This window comes from Vulpes vulpes, chromosome 12, assembly GCF_048418805.1.
Source record: "Vulpes vulpes isolate BD-2025 chromosome 12, VulVul3, whole genome shotgun sequence".
Lineage (NCBI taxonomy): Eukaryota > Metazoa > Chordata > Mammalia > Carnivora > Canidae > Vulpes > Vulpes vulpes.
The window spans coordinates 175395602-175422313 of NC_132791.1; the positions used below are offsets into that span (position 1 = coordinate 175395602).

Genomic DNA, 26712 nt, shown 5'->3' on the forward strand with positions numbered 1-26712 from the left:
CAGGTGGGGTTTTTTCAGGCCTTTTACTGGAACCCAGGGAGACACAGTAGGGCTGGTCAGTCTCCACTCTTCAGGGTTCAGCCTGGGAGGCAATCGACCATCTCCTTATACTGTACCCACAGGAGGCAATCGCACTAGAGGAGCAAGGAGGTAGCTAGGTTTATAGTGATTTCTGCGAGGTTGGTGTCACCATTTGGCAAATCTGGCAGTTGTGTTTGGGAGACATTAATCACTTTGCTGAGGTTACTGTGAGTAACCTCTGCCAGTGAGCAGGGAAGCCAGGATTTGAATCTAGGAGGAAAATAATAAATTGGCATAATATCCAGGCTGTCCCATCTGTGTGACACAGAGACACCAAAGGTCCCCTAAAGATGCCTGGAGGCTGGCCTCAGGCAGGTGGACAGCAGGCCTGCGGATCCAGGAGATAACTAGCATATACTGAGGGTTTGCTGTGTGTCAGCGCCCCTTCCAAGAACCCCACACACAGACTAGACAGGGCCAGACGTGGCTGGGTCCCCAGCAATTCTCCAGTATTAACCCCCCCACCCTTACCCTTTACCTCACTGTGCTCCAGCACACTATCTCCCTCCAGATGTTTCTCAAACAGAACAAAGCTCGATCCCACCCCACAGCCGATACACGAGCCATGCTCCCTGCCAGGGGCACCTTTCCCCAGAAGCCCAAAGGGCTCCCTTCCTCCCTTGCACCCCTCACCCCCCTGCTCTGGCACCACTGCCTCCCTCAGTGAGACGCTGTCTAACCAGCCATTTAGGTTCACAGGTTATGCTGCTGCCTGGCACCTGGCAGACATCAGCACCGGCATTTTGTGAAGACGAGTTCAGGGAGTGGACAACACCCTGGTGCAAGGTGCCTCTTGAAATAGGGTCCCCCAGGCCAGCCTTCAAGGAAGTCGACAGACTTCACAGACTTGCAGTTGTTAGAGGCCTAGGGGAAGGGGGTCCCACAGGAGGGCACCGCAGGGCAAAGGCTGGCAGAGGAAACAGTGCTCCGCCAGGGTGCCAAAGGCGAAGGTGCGGTGTGTGGGGGTGGGGGGCAGGGGGCGACTGAGGGGTCAGTGGGAATGGGGGGAGCAGGGGCGGCTGCGGGGTCAGTGGGAATGGGGGGAGCAGGGGCAGCTGAGAGGTCAGTGGGAATGGGAGGAGCAGGGGCGGCTGAGGGGTCAGTGGGAATGGAGGGAGCAGGGGCGGCTCCGGGGTCAGTGGGAATGGGGGGGAGCAGGGGCGGCTGAGGGGTCAGTGGGAATGGGGGGAGCAGGGGATGGCTGAGGGGTCAGTGGGAATGGGGGGAGCAGGGGCGGCTGAGGGGTCAGTGGGAATGGGAGGAGCAGGGGCGGCTGCGGGGTCAGTGGGAGTGGGGGGAGCAGGGGCGGCTGAGGGGTCAGTGGGAATGGGGGGGAGCAGGGGCGGCTGCGGGGTCAGTGGAAATGGGAGGAGCAGGGGCGGCTGCGGGGTCAGTGGGAATGGGGGGGCAGGGGCGGCTGCGGGGTCAGTGGGAATGGGAGGAGCAGGGGCGGCTGCGGGGTCAGTGGGAATGGGGGGAGCAGGGGCGGCTCCGGGGTCAGTGGGAATGGGGGGGAGCAGGGGCGGCTGAGGGGTCAGTGGGAATGGGGGGAGCAGGGGCGGCTGCGGGGTCAGTGGGAATGGGAGGAGCAGGGGCGGCTGAGGGGTCAGTGGGAATGGGGGGAGCAGGGGCGGCTGAGGGGTCAGTGGGAATGGGGGGAGCAGGGGCGGCTGCGGGGTCAGTGGGAATGGGGGGAGCAGGGGCGGCTGAGGGGTCAGTGGGAATGGGGGGAGCAGGGGCGGCTGCGGGGTCAGTGGGAATGGGAGGAGCAGGGGCGGCTGCGGGGTCAGTGGGAATGGGGGGAGCAGGGGCGGCTGAGGGGTCAGTGGGAATGGGGGGAGCAGGGGCGGCTGAGGGGTCAGTGGGAATGGGGGGGAGCAGGGGCGGCTGAGGGGTCAGTGGGAATGGGAGGAGCAGGGGCGGCTGAGGGGTCAGTGGGAATGGGGGGAGCAGGGGCGGCTGAGGGGTCAGTGGGAATGGGGGGAGCAGGGGCAGCTCCGGGGTCAGTGGGAATGGGGGGGAGCAGGGGCGGCTGAGGGGTCAGTGGGAATGGGAGGAGCAGGGGCGGCTGAGGGGTCAGTGGGAATGGGGGGAGCAGGGGCGGCTGAGGGGTCAGTGGGAATGGGGGGAGCAGGGGCGGCTGCGGGGTCAGTGGGAATGGGGGAGCAGGGGCGGCTGCGGGGTCAGTGGGAATGGGGGGAGCAGGGGCGGCTGCGGGGTCAGTGGGAATGGGGGGAGCAGGGGCGGCTGAGGGGTCAGTGGGAATGGGGGGAGCAGGGGCGGCTGAGGGGTCAGTGGGAATGGGGGGAGCAGGGGCGGCTGAGGGGTCAGTGGGAATGGGGGGAGCAGGGGCGGCTGAGGGGTCAGTGGGAATGGGGGGAGCAGGGGCGGCTGAGGGGTCAGTGGGAATGGGGGGAGCAGGGGCGGCTGAGGGGTCAGTGGGAATGGGGGGAGCAGGGGCGGCTGAGGGGTCAGTGGGAATGGGGGGAGCAGGGGCAGCTCCGGGGTCAGTGGGAATGGGGGGGAGCAGGGGCGGCTGAGGGGTCAGTGGGAATGGGAGGAGCAGGGGCGGCTGAGGGGTCAGTGGGAATGGGGGGAGCAGGGGCGGCTGAGGGGTCAGTGGGAATGGGGGGAGCAGGGGCGGCTGCGGGGTCAGTGGGAATGGGGGAGCAGGGGCGGCTGCGGGGTCAGTGGGAATGGGGGGAGCAGGGGCGGCTGCGGGGTCAGTGGGAATGGGGGGAGCAGGGGCGGCTGAGGGGTCAGTGGGAATGGGGGGAGCAGGGGCGGCTGAGGGGTCAGTGGGAATGGGGGGAGCAGGGGCGGCTGAGGGGTCAGTGGGAATGGGGGGAGCAGGGGCGGCTGAGGGGTCAGTGGGAATGGGGGGAGCAGGGGCGGCTGAGGGGTCAGTGGGAATGGGGGGAGCAGGGGCGGCTGAGGGGTCAGTGGGAATGGGGGGGAGCAGGGGCGGCTGAGGGGTCAGTGGGAATGGGAGGAGCAGGGGCGGCTGAGGGGTCAGTGGGAAAGGGGGGAGCAGGGGCGGCTGCGGGGTCAGTGGGAGTGGGAGGAGCAGGGGCGGCTGAGGGGTCAGTGGGAATGGGGGGAGCAGGGGCGGCTCCGGGGTCAGTGGGAATGGGGGGGAGCAGGGGCGGCTGAGGGGTCAGTGGGAATGGGAGGAGCAGGGGCGGCTGAGGGGTCAGTGGGAAAGGGGGGAGCAGGGGCGGCTGCGGGGTCAGTGGGAATGGGGGGAGCAGGGGCGGCTGAGGGGTCAGTGGGAATGGGGGGGAGCAGGGGACGGCTGGGAGGTCAGAGGGAGTCGGGGGCTGCCGGCGCCCGCGGAGGCTGGGAGGCTCCGGACCACGGCACGGACAGGCCCCGACGTGGGTTCTGCCCGCTCCCCTTGGCGCCTGCTGGCGGACAGACAGGAGACGGGGTGCGGCGGCGGAGGTGGGGTGCTGCGGCGGCGCCCGAGCCTCCCGAGCCTCCCGAGCCGGCCGAGGCCCGCCCCCGCGCCGGGCACAGACTCAGGCGGGAGGGGAGGAAGCGCCGAATCTTGCCTTTATTTCTCGGCCTTTGGGCGAGTGCGGGGCGCGGGGCGCGGGGCGCGGGGCCCGGGCGGGTCCTACTGCTCTGGGCGCGGCTGCAGGTCGTCGCGGGGGGCGCCGGGGCCCGAGCCAGCCTGCGGGGGCCGCGAGTCAGGGCGCGGGCGGCCGCTGCCCCCCCGTGCCCCCCCGCGCCCCCCGTGCCCCCCCGCGCCCCGCTCCCCACGGACGCTCTCCGGGGGCTCCGAGGGCACCCCTCGCCGCCATCGCCAGCTCCCTACCGCTCCTTCGCAGGCTCGGTGCTTTGGGGCGCAGTGCGCTTGGGCAGGACCCTGCCCCCCGAACTCCTGGGGCTGCGCCTTCAGCCTGGAGAGCGGCGGGCGCGGGGAGGAAGAAGAGGACCAGGTGGGGCGGCGCGGGGAGGACCCCCGGGACCTCAGACGAGCAGCGCCGCCCCAGAGGCCCCGCGGCCCCCCTCCCGGGCCGGCCCATTCCCGCCCCCCGGCTCCGGGCTTCGGCCCCGGCTCCCCGCCGCTCTCACCCGTCGTCCACCGCCTGGACGCCCCGGGCCTCGGGCGCCGAGCTCAGCCGCCGCTCCACGTCCTCCAGCTTGGCCCGGGCCCGGCTCTCTGCGGGCGGCCGGGGCGTCAGGTCCCCGGCGGCTCCCGCGGGCTCGGCGCCCCCACCCGGCCCCACCGGCCCCCACCGGCCCCCACCCGGCCCCCACCGGCCCCCACCTTCGGTGAGCAACTGCTCCCTGCTGCTCTGCAGAGCACGGATCTCCCAGGCCAGTCGCTGCTTCAGCATCTGCGAGAGAGGAGACCTGTCCGTCCGTCTGTCCCCTTACCCGAATTATGTCATCCATTCATTCAACTATTAACTTGATGTGCAGTTCCAGCTTGGCCTGGTGGTGATGGGGACGCATTTCCTCTCCAGAAGCTCTCCACGTCCCAGGGTACCTCCAAAATCTCTCATTTCCCTCATCCTCCACCCGCTTCCCCTTGCTCTCCTACAAATAACCCGCGCAGGCTTCAGCCTCAGGGCCTTGGCATTGGCCTCTCCTTCTAACAGGAACATCTGCACCAAGATACCTGCATGTTTTCCTCCTTTATGTCTGCATTCAGATGTCACCTGCTCAGAGACCTTCCCCTGACATTACATGATCCACTTATCTTTTTGTTTAGAGTCTGAGTATGCCTTCCCTGCCCCCCCCCATCCCGGGGACAGCAAATAGTTGACCCCTTTGTCTCCTCACTTTCTCTTCCTTTATTCATTAGTTGAATGAAGGAATGATCAGACCATGGCTTCAAGATTCCCATTTGCCATTGCAAGGGGAGCAAACTGGAGGTGAGTAGGAAGGAAGCAGGATGCTTAGCAACAATCTGGGCAAAGATGCTGGGCATGGCAACGGGACATGGTAAGAGGTGGCTAGATTTAAGGTAAAAGCTGAAAAGCTTAGTAGGTGGGTAAGAGGAAGAGGAGTCAAGGACTATCCCATGGAGTTGGGGTGAGCAGTGGGTGGACAGTGAGTCAGTCAGTGGAGATACTGAAACCAGGAGAGGAAGGGCTGTGGTTGGAGGCAATGAGGATGGCTCACATGGAATTCCCAGAGTTCCTTGTGCTGGCCCATCAAATTCTCCAGCTGTTCTTCAACATGCAACCTACAAGCGAAGACCGAGGAATGAGAGGATACATGGTAGGACTGACAGCCAGCCTGGCCCAGTCTGGGGAGTCCTCTGGGAGTCCTCTGGATCTTTGCCCTGTGCTCCCTCTCCTAGGATCCCCTTTATGGGCTTCTTCCTCCAAGCCTTGGTTCCAATAGCTCCTCTTCCAACAGACTCCCTGATGCAAGCCCCACTCCCATGTTCAACCAGCACCACACTGGGCCATAGACCAGGGTTACCCCAGCAGTTACCCCAGCTTCCTCTGTCTGCAATTCTCTGTGACCTGAGAGTTATGGATAGAAATTTGCTCTGTGCAGTCCTGCAACATGTTCTTCCTGGAAGGAGAAAGACAACTCTTAGTCATATCTCTGAATAAGCCCTCACTTCCTTCAGCAGGATTGGGAAATGGCAGTGGTCTGTTCACAACTTTCATCATTGTCCTTTCTCCTGTGACTGGATGTGCACCTTTATGGGCCTCTATTGAGATGATCACCCGTCCATCCTGTCCCTCATCAAACTATGCCTTCCTGAGAAACCTCTGTGAGGGGTATAGTAGTTTAGCTTAATAGATTCTGAAGTCTCAGCTTGAGTCCTAGATCTGCTATTCCACTCTGACCCTGGACAAGTTACTTAGCAATTCTGGATCTGTTTCCTCATATGAAAAATGGTGATAGTGGTGGGAGGATAACAGTAGTCCTTAAATCCTGTAATTAATGTGAGGATTAGGTAGAAAAATGGGCATAAACTGCTCATCAGACAGTCTGTGTGGTGTAGTGTAGTTAAGCATACACCTACTTTATCATCAGGTTTCCCACATAGTTAAAATCATGGTACACCAGGGTGTGAGACCTCTGGTTACAAGTACGTGTTAAGGAAAGGTTCGAAGGATGGAGAGATGGATGGATAGGTGGTTGGATGGACAATAACTGATGGGTGAATGACTGGCTGAAGACACAACGGCTGGTTGGAGAAATGATGAGTGGAGGGATGATGGCTGGACAAAGAAATGAATTGCTGGAAGGATGGATAGATGTCTGGATGGATGACTGGGTGAAAAAATGATCAGCTAGACGAATGGGTGGTTGGAAAGATGGAGAGAGGGTGAATGGATGATTGGATGGATGGAAGATTGGTTGGAAAGCTGGAGACATAATGGCTGTCTGGAAAATGATTACATAGATGTGTGGATGAATGGGTGAGTGGGTGGACAAGTGAGTAAGTGGATGACTGGGGGCCTAAATGGGTAGATAAATAAACAAATGAATGGATGGTAGAAAAGATGAATAATCAACAGAAAATGATTTAGAATAATACCAGTGAGTGAAATTTATTTAATAAAGAAATGAATAATGAATGATAAAATGAGTGACTTAACCTCAACACCATCATCTGATATCAAAGATGAGCAGAGAAGTCTCTTGTCTAGCTACTCTATTTTATGGAAAGAAAAAATGAAAAGTGTATGTCCAGAGTATATTTTCCCTAGCTCTTGCTCCCTCCTCCTTCAGGTTGAGGAAAAATTGAGCAGGACCTCTTACCTATTAGCTCCACTTTCCTTCCTTTGGCAGTACAACTGGAGGATCCTCAATGCCTCTGTAGGAAGAGGAATCAAGGTAGCCTGTGTGAACTCTTGGGGAGTCAAGATTGGGTGGAGGTAATGGGCCCCACATCGTATCACACATGGGAGGGCACTTGGGGGCCTTTACTGTCTTTGAGTCAGGTGGCAGCCAAGGGAGAGGTCTGAGCAGAGAGCGAAACACCCTGACTCAGGTTTCAGTGGGACTCCTCTAGCTGTTCTGGGAAATGTGGTCTCTTGTGGGTAGAATGGGGGTAGAACAATGAAGACAGAGCAGCTGGTAAATACCTTGCTTTTTGTTCAAGACCTCCTCTAGATGCACTTTCTCTTCATTCACTGGAAAACACAGTGACACTTTGAGCCTCCAGAGGTCACATTCTGTGCCCCCATTGCAACTTCATGCAAAGGCATATCAAAGTTACAGAACGTATGGTACAGTGCCAGGGCAGGGGAGGTATTTTTTCTTGCCACCCTCAACCATCTCCCATTGGGGACCATTTTGATGCACATTCTCTGTAGATGACAAAGGAGTGAAGCCCTTGCAGAATGCACGGGGGTTTATACCAATGGGAGAGATGCCTAGAAATAAATACACTATGTCAAGTGGAAATAAAGCCTCTGAAGAAACAAATCACGCCGGGGAGTGGGAGTGACAGAGGGAAGGTGGTAATCCATATTTAGATGGGGTGGTCAAGGTAGATCTGTTAGAATAAAGTTTGGGCTAAGAGCTGAAACGTGACTTGCGATAGCAAAGAGACAATCGGTATCATACAGATAAGAGCATTGCAGATGGAGGGAAGAGCCAATGCAAAGCTCTGAGGCGTACAGAGAACATTGGCGGTGCTCATAAGATCTGTGGGTCCCTCTTTTGGTCCCACTTACAGGAGTCCAATTCCCTATGCAGGGTCTCCCAGAGAGCTTGGGCTTCTCCCAGTTCCTCGCTGGATTTCTTCTTTGCTGGGCAAAAGCAAAGAAGAAGACTTTGTGTGAGTGTAGCTTCTAACTTTGCTATTCTCTTGCACACTATGACACTGCACACTCTTCTTTCATCAACCTGAAGGTGCCTGGACTTTATAGATGAGGCAGTGGAGGCATTCAAAGTCCAGGTACTTCCTGGCTAGCTAGGAAGTGTAGGTCCTGGAGTTTACCTTGCTGAAGCTCATTAATCCGGTTAATCAGGTCTTCAATTTGTGGTTCCAGGCTTCCCTCTGCAGCATGAAAGAAAGATTGAGCCAGAGAAGACAGATGCCTGGCTGTCTAAGGCAGATAGAGATGGGTGAGTGTTGGCACAGTGTCTCTGATACTAGCAATCAAAACGCATTTATTGAGTGCCTGCTGTGTGCTGGGCTCTGTAAGGGGCCCTTGCAAGGGCTTCCATTTTGCACTGGTGAGATAGACATTGAGCAAAGATATTTGCTATCAATGTGGGTGGCGATAACTGCTGCAGATGGAAATAAAGTGAAGCAAGGGGTTCAAGGGTGAAAGGGTAGAAGGTGCTTGATATGGAAGGGCCCTACCTGAAAACCTGCAGTTTTGTCGGGTGGGGAGTAGGGAGACCGTGCCAGGCAGAGGGACAAGTACAAAGCCCCAGCAGTGGGACTGAGTAATGCACATGCCCAAAGTAATGGCTAAGGGGCTGGTGGGGGCGGGCGGGGGGGGGGGGGGGGGAAGGCTGATGTGAGTTTAATGAGTAAGGTGAAAGTACCAGGAGGCAAGGTAGGGGAAAGTGGGGTTGACAGATCACACAGGGCCTCCTGGGACATGACATGGTGGAGGCTTCTAGATGTAATTTTGAGTGAAGTGGGAGACAGTGATCTCCACCCTGTTAAAAGCCTGGCAGTCACTGCCCATCTGACTCTGGTATTGGCCTCATTTGAGAAATGGGGACAATGCTGTTTTCATCTCGTGGGTGGCAACTTTAAAGCTTTCCAGTGATGGAGAGATCATGCTCTCTTTAGGGAACCATCTCTAGCTTCTTACAGTCCCAATTTTGGGGCTCTGTTATGGAGAAGACTTCCTTCTCATCTCTCTCTGGCTTCAAGGTCAGCAGCACAGATTTGGGGCAAAAGCTTCCCAACCCTTGCTGGGTCTCACTACTAACTCTGACTGGAGTTCTGGAGTTAATAAACTCAAGCCCTTGATTTTCTGAGGCCACCAACTCTATCTCCTGAGACTGCTAGGAGAGTGAATGCTCTCCAAGGTGCTGATTATGACTTACACTCCTGAGGGTCTTCATTTTACTCGAGAATGTCATGGTCACTCTGTATTTCCAGTCCTGTAATTTCTCTACCTAATTTTAGCCTAGGCAGTAACCCCAATGCACTCCTCCAGGTAGTCATGAGTGTGCAGGGCTGGAGGAAGAGGGTTCTCTTTTATTTGGAACAGATCAAACAGACCAATGGATCATAGTATTTTAAGTTGCAGATGGGCTGGGCTGGGGGCCAAACCTCAAACCTAGCCAGCACTCTGCCCCCACCCAGATGTAGGCTGGCTCCTAGGCCCTCTCAACAAGCGAAGCAAGTGCAGTCATTTCAATTGACAATTGCTGTTTGTATATAAAAAGGGAGGACAATATGTATGTGTTCTAATCTCTGGAAAAAAACCTAAGACTTTAAAAATAGTTGCTGCTATCCCTTGGGCCAAGGACACGGATGGCAAGTGTATGTGTAAGAGAGTAGGCTTTTCTGTCCCCTTAATACTTCTTGAATTTTGAAGCTGTACTTTTGGTTCAAGGAATTAAACTGTATAAGGGAGAGAATGCACAATGGGATAATTTCTCAGGTTGTGAGTTAAGGGGACTCAGTTTGAACCACATCTGCCTGCCTCAAAGCCCCACACTGAGCCTCAGACACAAAGAGATGCATGACCTTTCTGCAGCTTTTTCACCATTGCCAGCAAGTCTTCAGTCATCTTCAAAGACTTGGTCTGCCCTGCAGAGATGAAAACCAGAGTTATAGGATGGAGGAAAGGTCCAGGCCTATCTGGGAAGGGAGGAAGAAAAGGCACAGTGAGTTCTGGGGAGCCCCTGAGCTGGAACTGAGGACAGGCTGAGGGCTAGGTTTCCAGCCAGAGCAGGGCTGCTGTAAGACCTCGTTCCTTGCCCCTGAGGTTTATGATGTGTGCTGGATGAGTCAGAACTAAGGGTCAACTTCTCCTAAGAAGTCAGAGAACACCACAGGCATCCCCTTAGTGAAATGAAATTCAGGGTGAAAGGAGGGGATGCACTTTTGCTGCTGCTGCTGCTGCTGCTGTTTAAAATCAATATGAAGTTCTAAGTGATGCAGTAGGGCAGAAGGATTGCATATGAATTTTTAAAAAATCATGACAGGCCACAATTTGCAAATTTTTAAAGAACTGATGGGTGTAGGAAATGGTTGTTGCTAGCAACAAAAAGAGACAACCAGATGTTATGAGCCTCCTCATGGAAGAAGACAATACCGCTTATGAAGGATTCTTGACAAAAATCAAACCAAACCAAAACAAAACAGTCCAGGAATCTTACCAGGTTTCTTTACCTAAATACCAATTCAGAAGAAATAAAAGGGGGAGAAAAAGAAACATGTTAAATGATACCATGGGGATGCAGATGCTGGGAAACTCCACAGGACAATTTGGTTTCTTCAATAGATCACAAAGAAAAAAAAAAAAAGAGGGAGGGGGAAACTAGTAAATCAAAGGGACTTGACACATCTATCATTCAACTGTAAGGAAAAGACCTTATCAGATCCTGACTCAAAGACACTTTTCACCATATATACTTCCGTATGTATTTAACATGAGCCTGCATTACTTTTTTTTTCTCTTTTTAGCCTGCATTACTTTTAAAATTATAACAACTAAAAAACCACCCCACAAATTCCTCCTAGGCCACCTGCTGGATTAAAGAGCATGTGTATTACTAAATTTGACTAGATTTATGAACTTGTTTTCCACCTGTTTCAAGGAGGCCCACAAAAGATTCCTTCCTCGTATCCTTAGCAGCCACATATGCTTTCTAATGTCCTCATTTGCCAATCTGATAGGCAAAACCATGATTACATTTCAAGCTTTTTGGTAATAAATATCAAAAAACTATTCAAATCCTCTAGATCATAAATTCCATATTTAGGAATCTATCTCAAGGAAATAAGTAATGGTGGGGAAGTTGTTCATTGTTTCTAATCTTAAAAAATGGAAGCAACCTAAAGATATTTTAGTAACTACAGCACATTTATAGGATGAAATCTTTTGCAGCCACTAAAAATCATGTTATAGGGGCACCTGGGTGGTGCAGTTTGTTAAGTGTCTGACTCTTGGTTTTGGCTTGGGTCATGATCTCAGGTCCACACTCAGCGCAGAGCCTCCTTGAGACTTTCTCTCCATCTTCCTCTCCTTCCCACACCTGCTCTCTCTCACTCTCTCTCAAGTAAATAAATACGTCTTAAAAAAAAAAAACATCATGTTGTAGGTCAGGGGTTTTTAACCTAAGCTTATTAAGTTTTGTTAAAATGTTTGGTGCCATATTTACTTTCTTTACATGTCTTGTTTGAAATCATCTGTAAGTTAGTATGCATTAATTTGATTTTCATTTGAATTTTTAATTCCAGAATAAACAAATGTAGAAAAACATGGACTAAAAAGTAAAAGCTTCTTCTCAGCAACAGCCCCTTCTTCAATAAGCCGCTCCCCTCCCCAGAGGTAAATACTGTCAACAGTTTGATTAACATACTCAGACCTTTTAGTAAAGCGTATTTCATATATTCCTGTTTTTAGTTTCTTACCCAAAAAACATTCAAACACTACAGAAATATGTGAAGTTAGAAATGAAACTTCCCCTTCTCTCCTTGGCCCTAAATCTTACTGCCTTTCTCCAATAAAATCACTAATAATAGGTTCTGTACTTCTTGAGACTTTTTAATTTTTATAATACTCGTAATATTTGGAAATGAAACAATTAAAGCTACTTTATTAACAAGGGGAAGTATTTGTAATTATTTGTTTTGTTATATTTCATATGAAAATTTCCAAACACACATGAAAGTAGAGAGGACACCATGATGAACTTTGATTATGCATGGCTAAGATCTGACGACTATTAATATTTACGCATATTTGCTTCAGCTGTTTTGCCCGTGCTGAGCTATTTTCAAGCAAGCCCTATGCTTTATGTCATTTCATGCCCAACTATCTCATTAAGAGTCTCAGCTACTTGAGGACATTTAGATGTCTCCAATCCTGTAATCACACTGACAAGATTAACAATCATCATGTAATATCATCCAGTGCCCAGACAATGTGATTTTGGCTTGGATCGTGATCTCGAGTCCCCATGGCTTTTACAGCTAGCTTTTGTAACTATTTCTGCAAAAGCTCTATCTGTGTTTTTCCTCTCCATTTCTAGTCCTAGTCATCATGAGTGATCAGTAAATCTTAAATAACCCAACTGACATCTTGATAATTTTTTTTAAGAAATCCATATTACAAAACAGCCTGTACAGCATTAATCCCTTTTAACATTTTATTTTGAAATAATTCCAGATGTACATAAAAGTGGTAGAAAAAGGCCACAGTGCTATTTGCCTGCGTATTGGATTTCTCATCTGTGAGCATTTCTGTACCATAAATTGCAGACATCATGGCCCATTATTCCTTAATATTCCAGTGTATATTTCTTATATACAAGGGGACCCTACCAGGTAACCACAGTATAACCATCAAAATTGGGATGTTAATATCGATCAATATTAATATATGATCCTCAGATGCCTTTCAAAATTTCACTTTCTCTATTTAAACATTATATAGCACTACATTTTCCTGAAAGAAAAAAATCTCGTTGACACTGCCCCTCTTTTACTTTTTTTAAATCCCAACTTGCTTTTCTCTCATGAAAGTATGATCATTTTTGAAGCTCATTCTTTGTCAATAAACCATGATCTTACTCTTTAAAAAATGTTTATCTTATTTTTTTCCAACTGCTTAAAAAAAGTCCACCAGGCATTCCACAGTGGGCATGGGTGTATCTAAATCTAGACATTTCCGATTGCTCCTTGTGTTTTGCTTCTAACATTCCAGTGATCCTTCATGGTCCACACATCTGCATATCCTATGATTACCAAGCATGGTGACTAAAGATATGGAATAGCATTTTAGACGCTAAAAATATTCTGCCAAACTGCTTCTAGCAAAGCCTTTACTGGTCAGTTCTGAGTGAGGCAAGAGAGTCTGCTTCCCTACAGAGTAATCAATACTAGATTTATCCCTCTCTTTTTAAAGCCATTTCCAAGGGGCTAGAAATGGTAACTTATATACTTTTCAATGTTCTCCATTGCTGGTGAAGTTAATCATAACTTCAATTTTGACTAATTTGAAAGCTTGACACTAAAATGGTTTTTAGCATAGTTGCGACTATCTTAAGTGCTATAGGAAGTGCTCAATAAATGAGATCTATTTGCATCTGTCTTCTTCCTGCCTATCCTTTGTTGGAAGCTGGCCCTTGATGGGTAACCCTAACCTAAGAGAGCTTGTCGTGTGACACTTATTATTCTTACCAAAAAAAAAAAAAAAAAAAAAAAAAAATACTGAGCACCTACTACATGCCAAGCAGGCATTGTTTTAAGTGCTGGGGAAGTAACAATAAACAAGTGAACAATCATAATTATTGTTGATGTCTGCATAGATAGATCCGGAAAGATGCAGTCCAAATATTATTATTAATACAGTAGTTTAAAGAGTGTGCAGGAAGGGGGTACAAAGATAGATCAAAGGAGGGCACAGTCCAGAGCTGAAACAAGAGTGATGGGTACATGGGCCTTCACCATGCTGTACTTTCGTACATTCCAAAAATGTCTACAATTAAAAAAAAGTTAGTGGCATAGCAGTGGATCACCGAATCGGGAAGGTTTCTTCTTCAAGCTACGCAGTAATCTCTAATCATCTTTAGGGCAATAGGCTGTGGGATGTCATTATGGACAAAGGGCCCCATAGAAAAGAAGCCGTCCGTGGGAGAGGCCATTCTCGATTCTTAAGTCTCGTGGATTTAAAGAGTCCACGCAAAATGTGACATGGGCTGGGTGTGAAGTGATACTGGGGGAATTACTGCTGCGTTTCCTCGGTGTGGCAGGAGCAGGGTGATTTTTGTGACAACGTCAGCCCCCTTTTTGTTTGAAGAAATGCATCCTGAAATATCTAGTTGTTTCTTCCAAACACTTAAACCAATGTGCCTGATAAAGTGGAGTTAATCTGAATGATGAGAATATGCACGTTATTTGCCCCCCCTTTGGTGAAGTTTTTTTTTTTTTTTTTTTCAAATAAAAAGCTTAAATGCTTATTTCTTAGTACTGCTCTTTTACCTCCCATAACTGTAACGGGACACAGGCTCCCTCCCTCCTGCTCTGGCCGGGAAGAGACCGGCTCGCCCTCACTACCTTCAGCCTCCTCAGCCTCCTCCACGACTTCGGGGGCCTCCATTCTCAAGGACTCCAACTTGCCCGCCATTCCCCAACGGGGGCCTGAGCTGGCGTGCGCCTTGGATGACTACTGCTAAAAACAAAACAAAAAACCCAACCAACCAACCAAACCCGGCTGTGTGAGCCCCACCCCACCCCCCAGGCTGCGCGGTGCGCATGCGTGCACTGCGCGCCCGCCGGTCGGTTGACAGCACAGGAGCAAGGCTTCAGCTCCAGCCGAGCGGCCCCGCGGCCCTGAGCCGGTGGCCCTGAGCCCGTGGCAGCGCGCATGCGTACGCCCCCTAGGCCCACCAGCTCCAGTGCAGGGAAAACACAAATGGGTCGAGGAGGGAGCGCTGCGCACGCGCATACAAACTCTGGGGAGGCCTTTTTCTAGGGTGCTGTGTGGTGTAGGTTGTGGAAGTCTGGGACAAATGCACATGTGCTTTGCGGTGGTACCCAAGAGTTCGAGTCCCCTTTCGTTCACAAATCCTAGCATAACCGCCTATGCGAGGTTTTCTGCACTTCACGGTGGAGTTCAAAGAGCCTTCAAAGCCGAGTGCACCTTCCACACAGAAAGTCTGATCTCAGCCACGTGTGAAGTCAGGTGCTCTGTCCTCGAGGGAGGCTCTGGAGGCCACGTGCTCACTGGTGTCAGTAGCAGGTTACACTGATGGGGGCCACTTCTGACAGCGTTAAGATGGAGTATGTGAAGGGCAAAGGAATGTCCTTGTAGGAACTGAATTTAGGTCTTTTATGTACTGTTTCTTGCTGAAACTCTCTCCAAGCTGGTTCCAGTCTCAGGCCCGCCATGCATTCCCAGTTCCAGAGCCCCTGTGGACCACTCAACGGGACCCTGGCCAGCCCTGGACACTCAGGGCTGAGAGCCCATCAAGGAGGCAGACTCCTGACGCAGGACAGGGGGTGTGGTACCAGGACCGGAGGAGATAGCCCCTGACAGAGGCGAACATCATCCAAGTGGAGGAGGTGAGGCAGAGGGAGAGGAAGGCAGAGGAAGGCCTAAGGATTGCCCCAGAGGTGGTAGAGCATGACGGAGCTGTGGAAACAGACTGTCCTCTGTGCCTCCTGCCCCATTTCCAGGGTGGAGACAGAAGGTAAAAGCCTAAGGTAGTGGTTCTCAGCATTGCCCAACCTGAGAACTCTGCCTCTCAAGGTCCAGTGAATAAGCCATTATGGGAAGGCTGGTCTGTGGAAGCAGCTGGGGCTGGTGGAGGTGTGGAGTACTTGGGTGGGTACCGAATGAAGAGTCGATCCTCCTCTTTCTTCACCCAGCGCAGGAGTTTGGTCACTACCAAGATGGCACCTGCCTTTGTCACCAGGGGGCTGAGGCAGGTATAGAGTTCAAATTTGGAAGTCACCTGCAAGTTTAGAAGAGTCAGTCAGTTGGGCCAGAGCTGGCCATGCCCAGTCCTGTCCACCCCACCCAAGCCCCATGCCTGTCTCTGGTTTGGAAAACACATCTGGCAAGGGTTCCCACCTTGTGCTACCTGGTCACTGGTCTAATAGGTAAACTAATATTTTTTCATGGTGGGCTAGGGGTTTTCAGCTAGGCCAAGGAATTTGCTGGATCTAGTGACTTCAATTGGATAATGCTGGCTGTGTGTGTGTGTGTGTGTGTGTGTGTGTGTGTGTGTGTACTCCCTGGATCTCAGTTTGCTCATCTGTGGACCAGGTATAACAACAACGGTTAACATTTACTGAGCAGTTGTTGCATATAAGGTTTTAAGCTCCCCATACCTGTTACCATTCTTTGTAGTCTGGGCATAATCTGAGGATTAATTCAATTTAATATACGGACCAGAGAGACCTTAACTTGACCAGGTCACTATACCTTTCTGTACCACTTGTCATTGCTCTCCCCCTTGCTCACTCTCCTCCAGCACTCTAACCTCTCCTTGCTATTCCTCAAAGATAGCCAGGTTCTGTCTCACCTCACAGCATCTGCTCAGTCCTTTCCCTCTGCCAGGTGTACTCTCGCTCTAGACACCCACATGGCCTGCCACCTCCCCCTTAGATACCATCTCTTAAGGGAATCATCCCCTGACAACTCAATTTAAAATCCTAGGCCTACCATATTTTGGTTTTGAAATGCCATTCTTCACTACAAGGGCTCCTTGGACAAATGGCTGATTCCAGGACTAGCACAGAGAAAGCACTTGATGAGCCTGGAATATCTGTGCCAGAAAATTGGAATGCTCAAATAGTGATGGAGATATATCAGAAAGACACAGGGGCCAGCTGGCTAACTCGAGATACTTTTGTCATGTACCAAAGTAAATGACAGAAAAGGCTTTTATATGAACAAATGAGTTAAAGAAAAATCCATGAGGCTATACTGATATAAAATTAAAAATTCAACAAATAAATAGAGGGAGGAAAAGTTCTTCTGTATAGTAGTAGAATCTCAACCAATATGCCTAGAATGGATGATGGAGTTCAAAAGTCACTACCTGGCAAACACCAGAGTAGTAACTATTGCAGACAAGAATCATGGATATTAAAATGAGTGCATGAAGGTATGATGTAAAAGAGAAACCTGACAAAAATCACAAGATATTTACTAATTATAAAGGGGGAAAACACTAACTTTATAGTAGAGAAATTTGGAAGATCCCACCTTAACCAAGTGATCTAGATTATATCAACAATGGGCCAAACTGACAACGTGGATCTCCTGATCAGATGCAGAGAAGAGCACATCATTCACTCCTCGGATATTCTTGCCAAAAAATGCATGACCTTAATTCAGTCAAGATAAAATATTAGAAAAACCTAAGTTAAGGGACATCGTACAAACTAGTTAGCTGGTACTTTTCAAAAGTGCCAAGCACATGTCAGAAAAAAAAGAGACTGAGAGAGGATTCTAGAATAAACAAGACTAAGGAGATAACAATAGATAAACCAACCTATGATCCTAGGCTGGCTTCTGGACCAGTGAAAGGACATTAGTGGGGCAACTGGTGAGATCTGAATTAAGTCGGTGGATTAGTTGTATTGATGTGAATTTCCTTTTTTTTTTTTTTTTTTTAAGATTTTATTTATTTATTCATAGACACGGAGAGAGAGAGAGGTAGAGACACGGGCAGAGGGAGAGGGAGAAGCAGGCTCCATGCAGGGAGCCTGACGCAGGACTCGATCCCGGGCCTCCAGGATCACACCTCAGGCTGCAGGCGGTGCCAAACTGCTGCGCCACCGGGGCTGCCCAAATTTCCTGATTTTAATAAGCTCCCATGGTTAGTGTCTGGAGAAACTAGGTGAAAGATCTACTTATAGTAATTATTTGTATCATTTTGCAGCATCTTTGCAAGTCTAAAATTGCTTGAAAATGAAAGTTATGAAAATTTAAAAATAATAAAATCCTGCGGTTAGAACAATGCCTGATACCCAATAAGCATACAATAAGTGATTTAATACATGTGTGCTAAATGGCAGAGCCTGGGGAAGGTTCTGTTTCCAATGGGGTCACCTTGGCCAAACTCTCTGAATAGCTGACCCTCAACATGGGAAGTGAGGAGAGGAGCCCTGAGGACCTCAGGGGAGGACACACAGGTAGAAGGCACAGCCTGGGACCAAGCCTGTAGTGTTCACGAGTGCTGGGGCTCCCAGAGGGAAAACTAAACGGTAGGGCTCATGCACAGGCAGGGCTTATGGGAAAGCAGTGAGCACACTGATGGTGGTTTATGGGACCTCTTCAAAGTCGAAGATACTATACTGGTTGCTAATGGGGTAACAATGAAAGGAAGAGTGGTACAGGAGGCTTGTAGAGTGTGCAATTCTCATGTGTTTCAAAGACACATGTGTAATGGTAGGAACAGTGCCGCCGGCCAAGGCCTAGCCCAAGCGAAGGCATACTGTGACTCATGGTGCCTGTCATGGTCAGAGGGGACAGAGTGGAGGAAAAGGAGGCTTGAAGTCAGGAATAAAGTCTTTCAGACCCCTCTTGGACTCACCCAGGCCAGCAGTGTCTCCCTCTCGGCCACATGGTAAATGAGGCGCAAGGGTCTGGAGGAGCTGTGGAGGCGTGCGTGCAGACGGTGGTACAGGTCCGACAGGCGCTGCCGCTCTTCCTCCCTGCTGTACGGGGCCTCCAGCTCGGGGCTGCAGTGGTGGAGGGAGGGGAGGCCAAGGTCAGTGAGAGGCTTTCTTGGCTGGCCTGTCTCCCCTTAGTCTAGGGAGTTCAATTAAAGGAGGGAGCTGAGCCTCCCCCATTAGACTTGAGGTTTCTCAGTGGTTGGAGGCCCAGCTTCCCCAGCAAACGAGGGGGTTCCTGGAGTACTGGGGCCCTCTTCTTCACCAGAATAAATGATTCCTTGAGGTTGGTGGTTGAGCCTCCCCCATCAGACAGACACCCATTATATTTCATCCTTCTAGAGAATGCCTGGCTCTCTCCTGCCTCAAGTCTATGAGATGCTGAATCTTTCCTGCCTAGCCAACTGCCCACAGGGTCAGGGCCTACCTGGTAAACTGGGGCAGCTGGCGGTGATGGTCGGGGATATCCAGCGGCTTATAGAGGAAGTGTCGGAGGCCAGGTGCCCCCACAGCCTGCACACTGTAGGCAGGAGCATTGGTTGATGGGAAATTTGAGAAGCTGGCCGCCTCCCCAAGGGCACGCATGGCGCCAAGGGTGTGCATGCCCTCTTCAACCAGGCGCCGGCAGGTGGCCATGTCATGGAAGGCCTCAGGGTCAGTGCCGAGCAGCAGCAGGCAGACCGGCATGGCATCCAGGCGAGCCACGTAGGCGTAGAAGAAACCGTCAGGGTTGAAGCGGGGCAGGCACACAGGTGCCCATGCCTCCCCTGCCGCAAAGGCCGGGGCACCCACCCAGTCGAGCAGCAGCTGCAGGTCAGCAGGGTCCAGCCGACACTCGGCTAACACAGTCCGCTCCTGGGCTGCCGTCACCAGTCGACCTCCAATCGCCAGCACTGACAGTGCCAGGCCAGGTGCTGTGCACCGTCGGAGCAGTGCACCCAGTGCATCCCTCAGAGGGCGAGCCAGAGGCACACAACGCACGGCGCCCAGGAGCAGGGCACCAGGGTCCCGTTCCACACTGTCCAGAAGCCGGTCTAGTGTGCGCTCAGAACCGGCCAGCAGGCGGCGGAGGTCGTAGTTCTGCTTGCGTGCGAAGATGCGGGCCACACTCGCACGTGTCAACGTGCTCACGATCTGTGCGTGCACAGCTAGCAGCTCCCCCCGCAGCTGGGCTGCTGACTGAGGAGTCCTTGACACGGCCACCAGCAGCAGTGGGCCCTGCTGCAGGAACACCAGCTTGTGGTCCTCTGGGGGAGGTAAGGGAGGCGAAGGGGTAGAGATGGGTGAGCAGTGACTGGAGGGGTCAGGCGGGGCTCTTCTCCTCTTACCCTGAACACACACACTCCTGGCCCAAGCTCACATGGTCACTCTATGGTACACTTGGACTAGGATAAGGACAACTTGGCAGAATTTGGATGTTTGTAGAGACATGATGGGATGGTCAAGGAATCAGCTTAGACACACAGCATGGATCAGGGGAAGACAGAGAAAGGACTGACACAGAACCCAGAGGCACGCAACTCAGCCACAGAGCCCTCAAAGTCACGCTTGCAGATAAACAAGGAAGTACCCAGCCAGTGAGTCAGATCCAGGTGAGTTAATCACTCAGAACCAAGCAGGCCAAACAGACAGACAACAGACAGTTGCCTGGCCAGCCATCCACATACAGGGACTCACCCCTGGCTGCCTGGATAGTCTCCCAGGCAGCCAGCCGGCCAGCCAGTCATTTTCCCAGTCACCATCCCCTGCTCTATCTCCTCCTCCTTTGCTCACCAGCATAGATGGCGCGGATGGCATCTCCTGCACTCTGCACGAAGGACACGAGGGCTGTCATCACACCCATGGTCGTCGACAGAGCCTCCACACTACCGTATCTTGAGTAGATGGGCTTGCCTGCCTCGCTCAGCACAAACACGTGCTTTCGCTTGCTGCGCCAGTCCTCATCACTGGGGTCCCCACCCTGGCCCCCAGAGCCACTCTCAGGGGCCCCCATGGGACTATTCTCGGAGGCTGCAGGATCCCAAAGCCCACAGGTGCACGATGGGGCCTCTGACTGGGGCAGTGGTGACAGCAGGCCAGGTGGCTGATCCTTCGTCTCGGATTCTGAAAGGGAACTCCTGGTGGGTCATCTGGCTGTGGACTCCCATTCACCCCATGTGCCCAAGGACTACCAAATCTCTACTAGCCCCCCCAAAGACCCCTGATGCTGACACACACCTCCAGGTGTGTCCTCCACCCTTCAATGACCTCCACATGGTCCCCCTAAAGCCCCAACAATCCAATCTCTCACTGTCATTACTGAACCCTCTATGTCCCTAGAGAGTATTTAGTCTCCTTTCAGTAACTGCCACTTCCAAGTCTTCAAAGCACCATATTGCTTCTGAATGAACATTATTAATATCTTCATCTTCAGTGATCCCCTATAAACATCTCTGACCCCTCATGTATTCTCCTAGTATCTACTCACCACATTGGCCACCATGACATCCACTAATATCTTTACATTCTCTCATTCAAATCCTTTCCCCTGCACCCCCCCTCCTTAATCCCTTATTTATTCTCACGGATGTTCACTGATCCCTAATGACCTCATTGACTCTTCTAGTCACCCATGTATATTTTTGGTGATAACCACTAATTCTCCCAATGACAGCCATGAATATCTACTAGCACCCTAACACCCTGTTTACTCCCACTGCTGTTCACTAACATTCCAATGACCCTGCATTAACATCACTAACACCTGGTCTTAAATGACCTCCAGTGGTGACTTCCCTGACACACAATCTATTTTACCATGTGTGCATTCCATCCCCACTATGACTACCATTAACCTCTACTAACATCCAAGACTTTGATGACCTCCCCCGACCCTCTTGTATTTCATTCTTCCTTCCCCCAATGACTACTGGTAATCTCCACTAACATCCAGGACTTCAGCGACCTCCTCTGACTTCCCTGATCTCCTTTTATTCTCATTGATAATCCACTCCCCTCCTTACAATACCCACCATAATATACACTAACACACAGGACTATAATAATGATCTCCACCACCCTTCCTCATGGCCATCATTAACAATCAGCAATGAAACCCACGACTTCCCTTGACACCCTTCCCATTTCCAGTCAATGTCCACCGATCTCCCAGTGACAACCATTCTATCAACAATTTTCCCATAAAATCCCAATGACCTCACATTTCCTCATTCTCTGATTGACATTCACTGATTCCCATGTTCCCAATGATCCCTATGCCTCCCAGTACCTACCACTACTTGCCAATAATTCCCAAATTCACTAAGACCACGACCGCCAGCCCCTCCCCCCCGCCACCTTATCCTCAGTGATGCCCACTCATCCTTCCTGACGCCGCTGCTAACATCCACTCATTCTGATGTGGTCAATGAGCACTGATTCCCAATGACTCCCACTGAGTCTCCACCAAATACCTTTACACAACCACCTAGGTCTTCAAAGACCCTCCTACTGGTCCTCCGACTCTCCAAATAATCTCACCGATGTCCACTGCCTCCTCACCAATGATCACCATTAACACCTGCTAATTTCTGGTTCCTTAAAGATTGCCACCAACAACCCACCACTGAGTCCTCATAAACACTGAGTGTGCATTGGTTGCCCCTGATGCCCCTTCCCACCTCTATGACTTAAACAACACCCTACCCCCAAAAGACACTGACTTCTGAATAGTTCCCCTTCGGCTGTATTAACTTTCTTCCGGTCATTCGTTCATTGACCTAAACATCCTAAATCCCCATTGCCCCTCATTGACCCCCGCTGACCCCTTTCTGATTCTTCAAAGACCTGAACTCACACCAAGTCCCCAGTGAACATCCACTGACACCCACCGATTTCCTGTTCATTGCCTGATGATTTAAATTACACTGTGTCCACAATGGCCTCCTCCTGATCCCGCTATGGTTTAGACTACTTTTCTGAGTCCAGAAGGCTCCTCGCTGGCCCCCCTCTCCTCCCCCAACAGTGACACCCTCTCGGTATTCCTTCCGAGACCCTCGTGAGGGGCGGGCATACCTGTTTTCTCCAGGTCCCCGTCTCCAGGACCCGGCGGGTCCTCGTGAACCCCTCCACCGTCTCCAGCCTCCTCACTGGGGAACCGCGTGTCCTCCAGGTCCTCCGCGTCCCCAGGGGCCGGGGCAGCAGTGTCTCCTCCAGCCTCCATCTGCACATCCCTGTGGGGTAAGGGAATTGAGGGTGACAGCAAAAGGAACGTCTTAAAAGCCTCTGCTGAGCCCGGCCCTTGGACACAGCCCTAGTGCTCGGTTCCCCTCGGGTTTCAACAGGATGAGACAAGCAAAAACATGGCCAAATACTTGCTTGCGCCCTCCAACATTTCCCGAAAAGGGAGGTTCTAATGAGCTCCAGCATTTAAAGAGAGAGAAACACCTGTTTTAACCCCGTATCCCCACTGGCTGGGTACCATCCCTTCCCGAGCGGCCGAGCATCCCACTTCCGGGTGCGGCTGCCGTCCGGCCACACTTCCCGGTGCGCGCCGACGCCGCACACTTCCGGTTGCGGAGCTGGATTCGCTCTGCGCCGCGCCGGAGCCCGGGCTCCCGCCGCCCACTGGCGTCCGCTCACCGTTGAGACGACGCGTGCCACTCCCGGGTTTACGTCGTCTGGTCGGGGACCCGGCGAGCCGCCCGTGCGCCCCTTCCGCCGCACCGGCTCGCACGGCTCTCAGGCGAGCCGGGCCGCCTCTCCTACAGCCGGCTGGCGGCGTGACGGGGGCGCGGCTCACGCTCAGCCAATCCGGAGCCGGAGGGCGGCACCGCCTCCCTTTGTGGCCCAATCAGAAGACGCCTGCTCTGCCCCACCGGTTCCGCCCCCTCTCCGGCCGCGCCGGGTCTCCACCAATCCAGTGCGCTGCGCTGCGATTGCCCCCGCCCAATCTTGACTGACAAATCCCCGCGCCCAATCGGAGGCTCGGGCCGATTTCTCTCCTCACTCGGGAACTTCCGCAGCCGCGGTCGGGGTGGACACCGGTGCGCGGCCAATAGGCGTGCTCCCTCGGAACTGAGGCGGAGAAGGCGAGCGGACGAGATGGAGTGGGCGGTGCAGAGAGGAAATGCTTGACGGACAGGCCCCGCTTCCAATAGGAGGGCTGTGCGCAGACTGGCCAGCCTATGGGGCTCGGCTGCTCAGAAGCGAGAGGCGGGCTTCTCAGAAGTAGGAAGTGTTCGTGTCTCTCGGGGGTCGTCCAGGCTACGGGCTCGACGGCCTCTGGAAGAGGTAGCGCGAGCCGTGGCCGTGCTCGTGGAGAGGGCGGGGCGAGCTTACGAGGCAGCGTGCGGGCTGCTCGCGGGTTGCCCAGATCTGCCAAAGGCCCCGCGGACCTGTTTTAGGAAACAGCTCTGCGGGCGGAGCGATGCGGTTCCGGGGTCCCGGCTCCGAAAAGCCCAGGAGCCCTGGTGGGTCGAGGAAAATGCGCCCCAGCCTCGGCGTGCACCCTTGGCCCGGCGAGGGACCCGCGCCCCACGGAGTGCCCACGCCAGCCCAGAGTGCCCGAGGCGACGTCCCCGGGTAAAGGAACCGACTCCGCCCACATCCGTATTCCCAGCAAGATCCCGGCAGGAAAACACAGCTCTGCCGGCAGGACTAAGCTTCTGGAGTCGTGAATCCTGGGACGAAGCGAGACCCTGGACTCACGCAAATACTTTTCCATCCTCATTACAGAGGCTCGAAGGATCTGAAGGGTATTTGGGTTTGTTTATAGGGCTGCTAAGGAGACTAAGTGTGCTCACATCCCAAAGTGGGCGTCTCCAGTGGGGACTTGTGCATTTGGGTTGAGTTGATCAATCTCATGACCTTTGCCATCTCGTTCTTTGCACAAACACTTCCGTACCGGGCTCCACCCACAAGCCCAGGAAAGCCTGTCCTTTTTAAGGACTTTTTTTTTTTTTTCATGAGGCCACTAGAACATTGTTCCCAGGTGTGCACAACCATGCCTGCTTCTCTACTTGCCCCCAGGATGCACAGCGCCTCAGAAACTGACAATGCGTAAACCACACGAGGAGCCTGCCTGTGCCCATCTGGATACGTTGTGATGAGCCTCCTGCCCACGGGTTCTTGACTCTCTAGACTTCCTGAAAGCTAGGAAATTGAACTTGAATATACAGGTGGACGTTGGAGTGGGAAGAACACAGCTGTGAGAAGAAACAAGGCAACTTGTCGTGTACTTGTGCTGTCACTTGTATGCACTGTGCAGGAACATTTGTGACCTCGATTTCACTACTACCTGTCCCTCTTCTGTTCCTTGCTAATTCTCTATTTTCTCTGCCCCTCTCACTTTGTTCCAAGCTCTCTTCTCCGATTGGTATCACTGCTCCCCGCTCCTACTTACTGTTCCCTGCTGTGTTTCCTTGGTCCTCGCTCCCTCACCTAGTTCTTTGCCTCTTCTTTCTCTACCTTGTCACTCTCCTTGCTTTGGATCCCTTGATCTTATTATCGCCCCCAAACTGGGTTGGGAACAGGACTAGGGAGAAGAGGAATGATGATCTTAGCTACATGTACCACATTCTTCCATGAGGAAAGGGTTGGGTGCTTTCCTAAATACACAGTTTTGAATGGAACACCCCTACCCTGCATCCATCAAGTGCAAAAACTGAACAAGTTTAGCCTACCCTATGTAACTAACCAATGTAAATGGAACAAAAAAATTCATAGCCTTCTCTATTTCACCTGACAGACGTCTAGCCCCATTTCCAAGTTTACTATCCTCCATAAGCCAACCAATTTCTTCAAATTTCTAAATACCCAAATCTACTAATTTAACCAAGCCCTTAAACACTCCTTAAGTCATCGACCTCCATAAAACATCCAATGTCTCCAATCCCAAAACATCCCCAAATGCTGTCTTCACCCCAAGCCCCATCTTTACCACACTCACCAGTGTTCCTAAAACTCTCACTCTTCAAATGGAAGACTTTGGAAAATGTCCAAAGCACCTAATCATTCCACACACCCCATGATCCATTAATCTACCCACATCCCTAAAGCTGCCAATTTCCACAAATCAGCAACCTTCCAAAAACGCTAGTCTTCAATACCAAATACACTAAAACCTCAACTTCCCCAAGGTCAACAACATTTCATGCCCGTCAACCTCCTCAAGCCCAACAATGTCCGACGTCCATGCCCATCAATTGCCCCAACAATGTCCCATGCCCATCAAACCCACCATATCCTTATGCTATTCAGCCTCTCCAAACCTGCAAACTTCCTAAACACACCATGCTGCCTGAATACACCCATTTATTCAAACACATCAAACTCTTCAAACCTCTATCCTCTCACAAGGCATCAATATCTCCAAACCCTCCAAGCTCTTCAAGTCCTGCCTTTTCCATGAGGTTCAAATCCCGTTCTCAACTCCCCAAAGCCACCAGTCACATAACTTCCAAGTGTATCAAGCCCTAAACCAATCCACTGAATTTCTCAAGCCTCAAATGGCTAATTTCTTTAAGTATCCAAATACCCATCCTTGTCTCCCTAGTCCCGTATCCTCCATAAAGCCCAAATCTCTAAGTCCATTGAAATCCCACCATCACTTTCACTCTTCTCTCTTCCTCAGATCAGCACATCCAAACTTCCCTAAAATATGAACTGTCCAATTGCTCAAAGCCACTGATTTCTCCAAACAAGCGACTCTCCCCAGCACAGAAAACTGCCCGTATAGCAGCCCCCACAATCCTGCCAGATTATGGATGTCAACAGCCTTTCTAAACCATGCCATCTTCCCAACACCATTAGGTGCCCTCAGTTTTGAGGTGCTCTATTTGGACTATCTCTTGCTCTGGGTGCTGGTGGGAGGGAGTGTAAACTTAATAAAATTCCTCAATTCACTCAATTCCTTGTTGATATCTTTGGTTTCTCTTTTATCTAAGAACCACATCCCTGTGTCCGTTCCTTCTTGCTTGGAGGCACGCCATCTCTTCCCACTGGGAGCAACCAGAAACTGGGAGTAAAGAGAGTATGAGATACAGACAGTCTAAGACCACAACAGGCATGGCATGAACATTGCTTGGTGTTCTTTCTTTCTTTTTTGATTGAAGTATGGTTGGCATAACAGTGTTACAGTAATTTTGGTTTCAAATGCAAACACCTCTGTGGGTCCAGGGAGAAGACTCTGGATTTGTGGTGGGCCTGGTCCTAGGTTGAGTGCTCTGTCTCCACAGAGCATACACAGGCCTGGAGAATTGGATATGACAAGTGACTGGAGCCTGAGGGCCAGGGCCAGGCCAAGTGTCGCTATCAGAACTGTGGTGATATTTTTCCCCAACATGCCTGTGACATTCCTCAATCTGTTTGACCCTGGTTGTAGGGTAAAGAGGTTG

At 51.7% G+C, this 26712-nt stretch overlaps 2 protein-coding genes across 4 annotated transcripts; both read right to left on the reverse strand.

The window, feature by feature from the left end:
• Nucleotides 1–77: 77 nt before the first annotated feature.
• Nucleotides 78–14336, reverse strand: SYCE1L (synaptonemal complex central element protein 1 like). Its single transcript, XM_072731967.1, has 12 exons — nucleotides 14267–14336; nucleotides 9728–9790; nucleotides 8009–8068; nucleotides 7743–7817; nucleotides 7149–7196; nucleotides 6823–6877; nucleotides 5218–5281; nucleotides 4358–4427; nucleotides 4162–4249; nucleotides 3902–3986; nucleotides 762–899; nucleotides 78–134 (listed from the first exon to the last, which is right to left on the reverse strand). Exons 1-12 carry the CDS (start codon nucleotides 14334–14336, stop codon nucleotides 78–80), a joined length of 873 nt encoding a protein of 290 aa, XP_072588068.1.
• Nucleotides 12344–23143, reverse strand: MON1B (MON1 homolog B, secretory trafficking associated). 3 transcript variants are annotated; one of them, XM_026012491.2, is made up of 6 exons: nucleotides 22958–23143; nucleotides 22391–22548; nucleotides 20111–20440; nucleotides 18765–19584; nucleotides 18259–18406; nucleotides 12344–15666 (listed from the first exon to the last, which is right to left on the reverse strand). In XM_026012491.2, exons 2-6 carry the CDS (start codon nucleotides 22536–22538, stop codon nucleotides 15457–15459), a joined length of 1656 nt encoding a protein of 551 aa, XP_025868276.2. In that variant the 5' UTR covers nucleotides 22539–22548; nucleotides 22958–23143; the 3' UTR covers nucleotides 12344–15456. The 3 variants fall into 3 exon arrangements, with proteins under 3 accessions (XP_025868276.2, XP_025868278.2, XP_025868277.2); XM_026012493.2 differs by having other exon boundaries at nucleotides 22763–23094; XM_026012492.2 differs by lacking the exon at nucleotides 22958–23143 and having other exon boundaries at nucleotides 22391–22755.
• Nucleotides 23144–26712: the final 3569 nt, after the last annotated feature.

Coding starts and splice junctions, on each gene's coding strand:
- MON1B (XM_026012491.2), bottom strand. CDS start 22,538: ATGGAGGCTGGAGGAGACACTGCTGCCCCGGCCCCTGGGGACGCGGAG. Junction 19,585..20,110: donor CATCCGCGCCATCTATGCTG/GTGAGCAAAGGA, acceptor TACCTCCCCCAG/AGGACCACAAGCTGGTGTTC. Junction 18,407..18,764: donor CAGCTGCCCCAGTTTACCAG/GTAGGCCCTGAC, acceptor CCACCACTGCAG/CCCCGAGCTGGAGGCCCCGT.
- SYCE1L (XM_072731967.1), bottom strand. CDS start 14,336: ATGGCGGGCAAGTTGGAGTCCTTGAGAATGGAGGCCCCCGAAGTCGTG. Junction 5,282..6,822: donor AAGGAAAGTGGAGCTAATAG/GTAAGAGGTCCT, acceptor CTTCGCTTGTAG/GTTGCATGTTGAAGAACAGC. Junction 4,250..4,357: donor GGAGCAGTTGCTCACCGAAG/GTGGGGGCCGGT, acceptor GGCCGCCCGCAG/AGAGCCGGGCCCGGGCCAAG.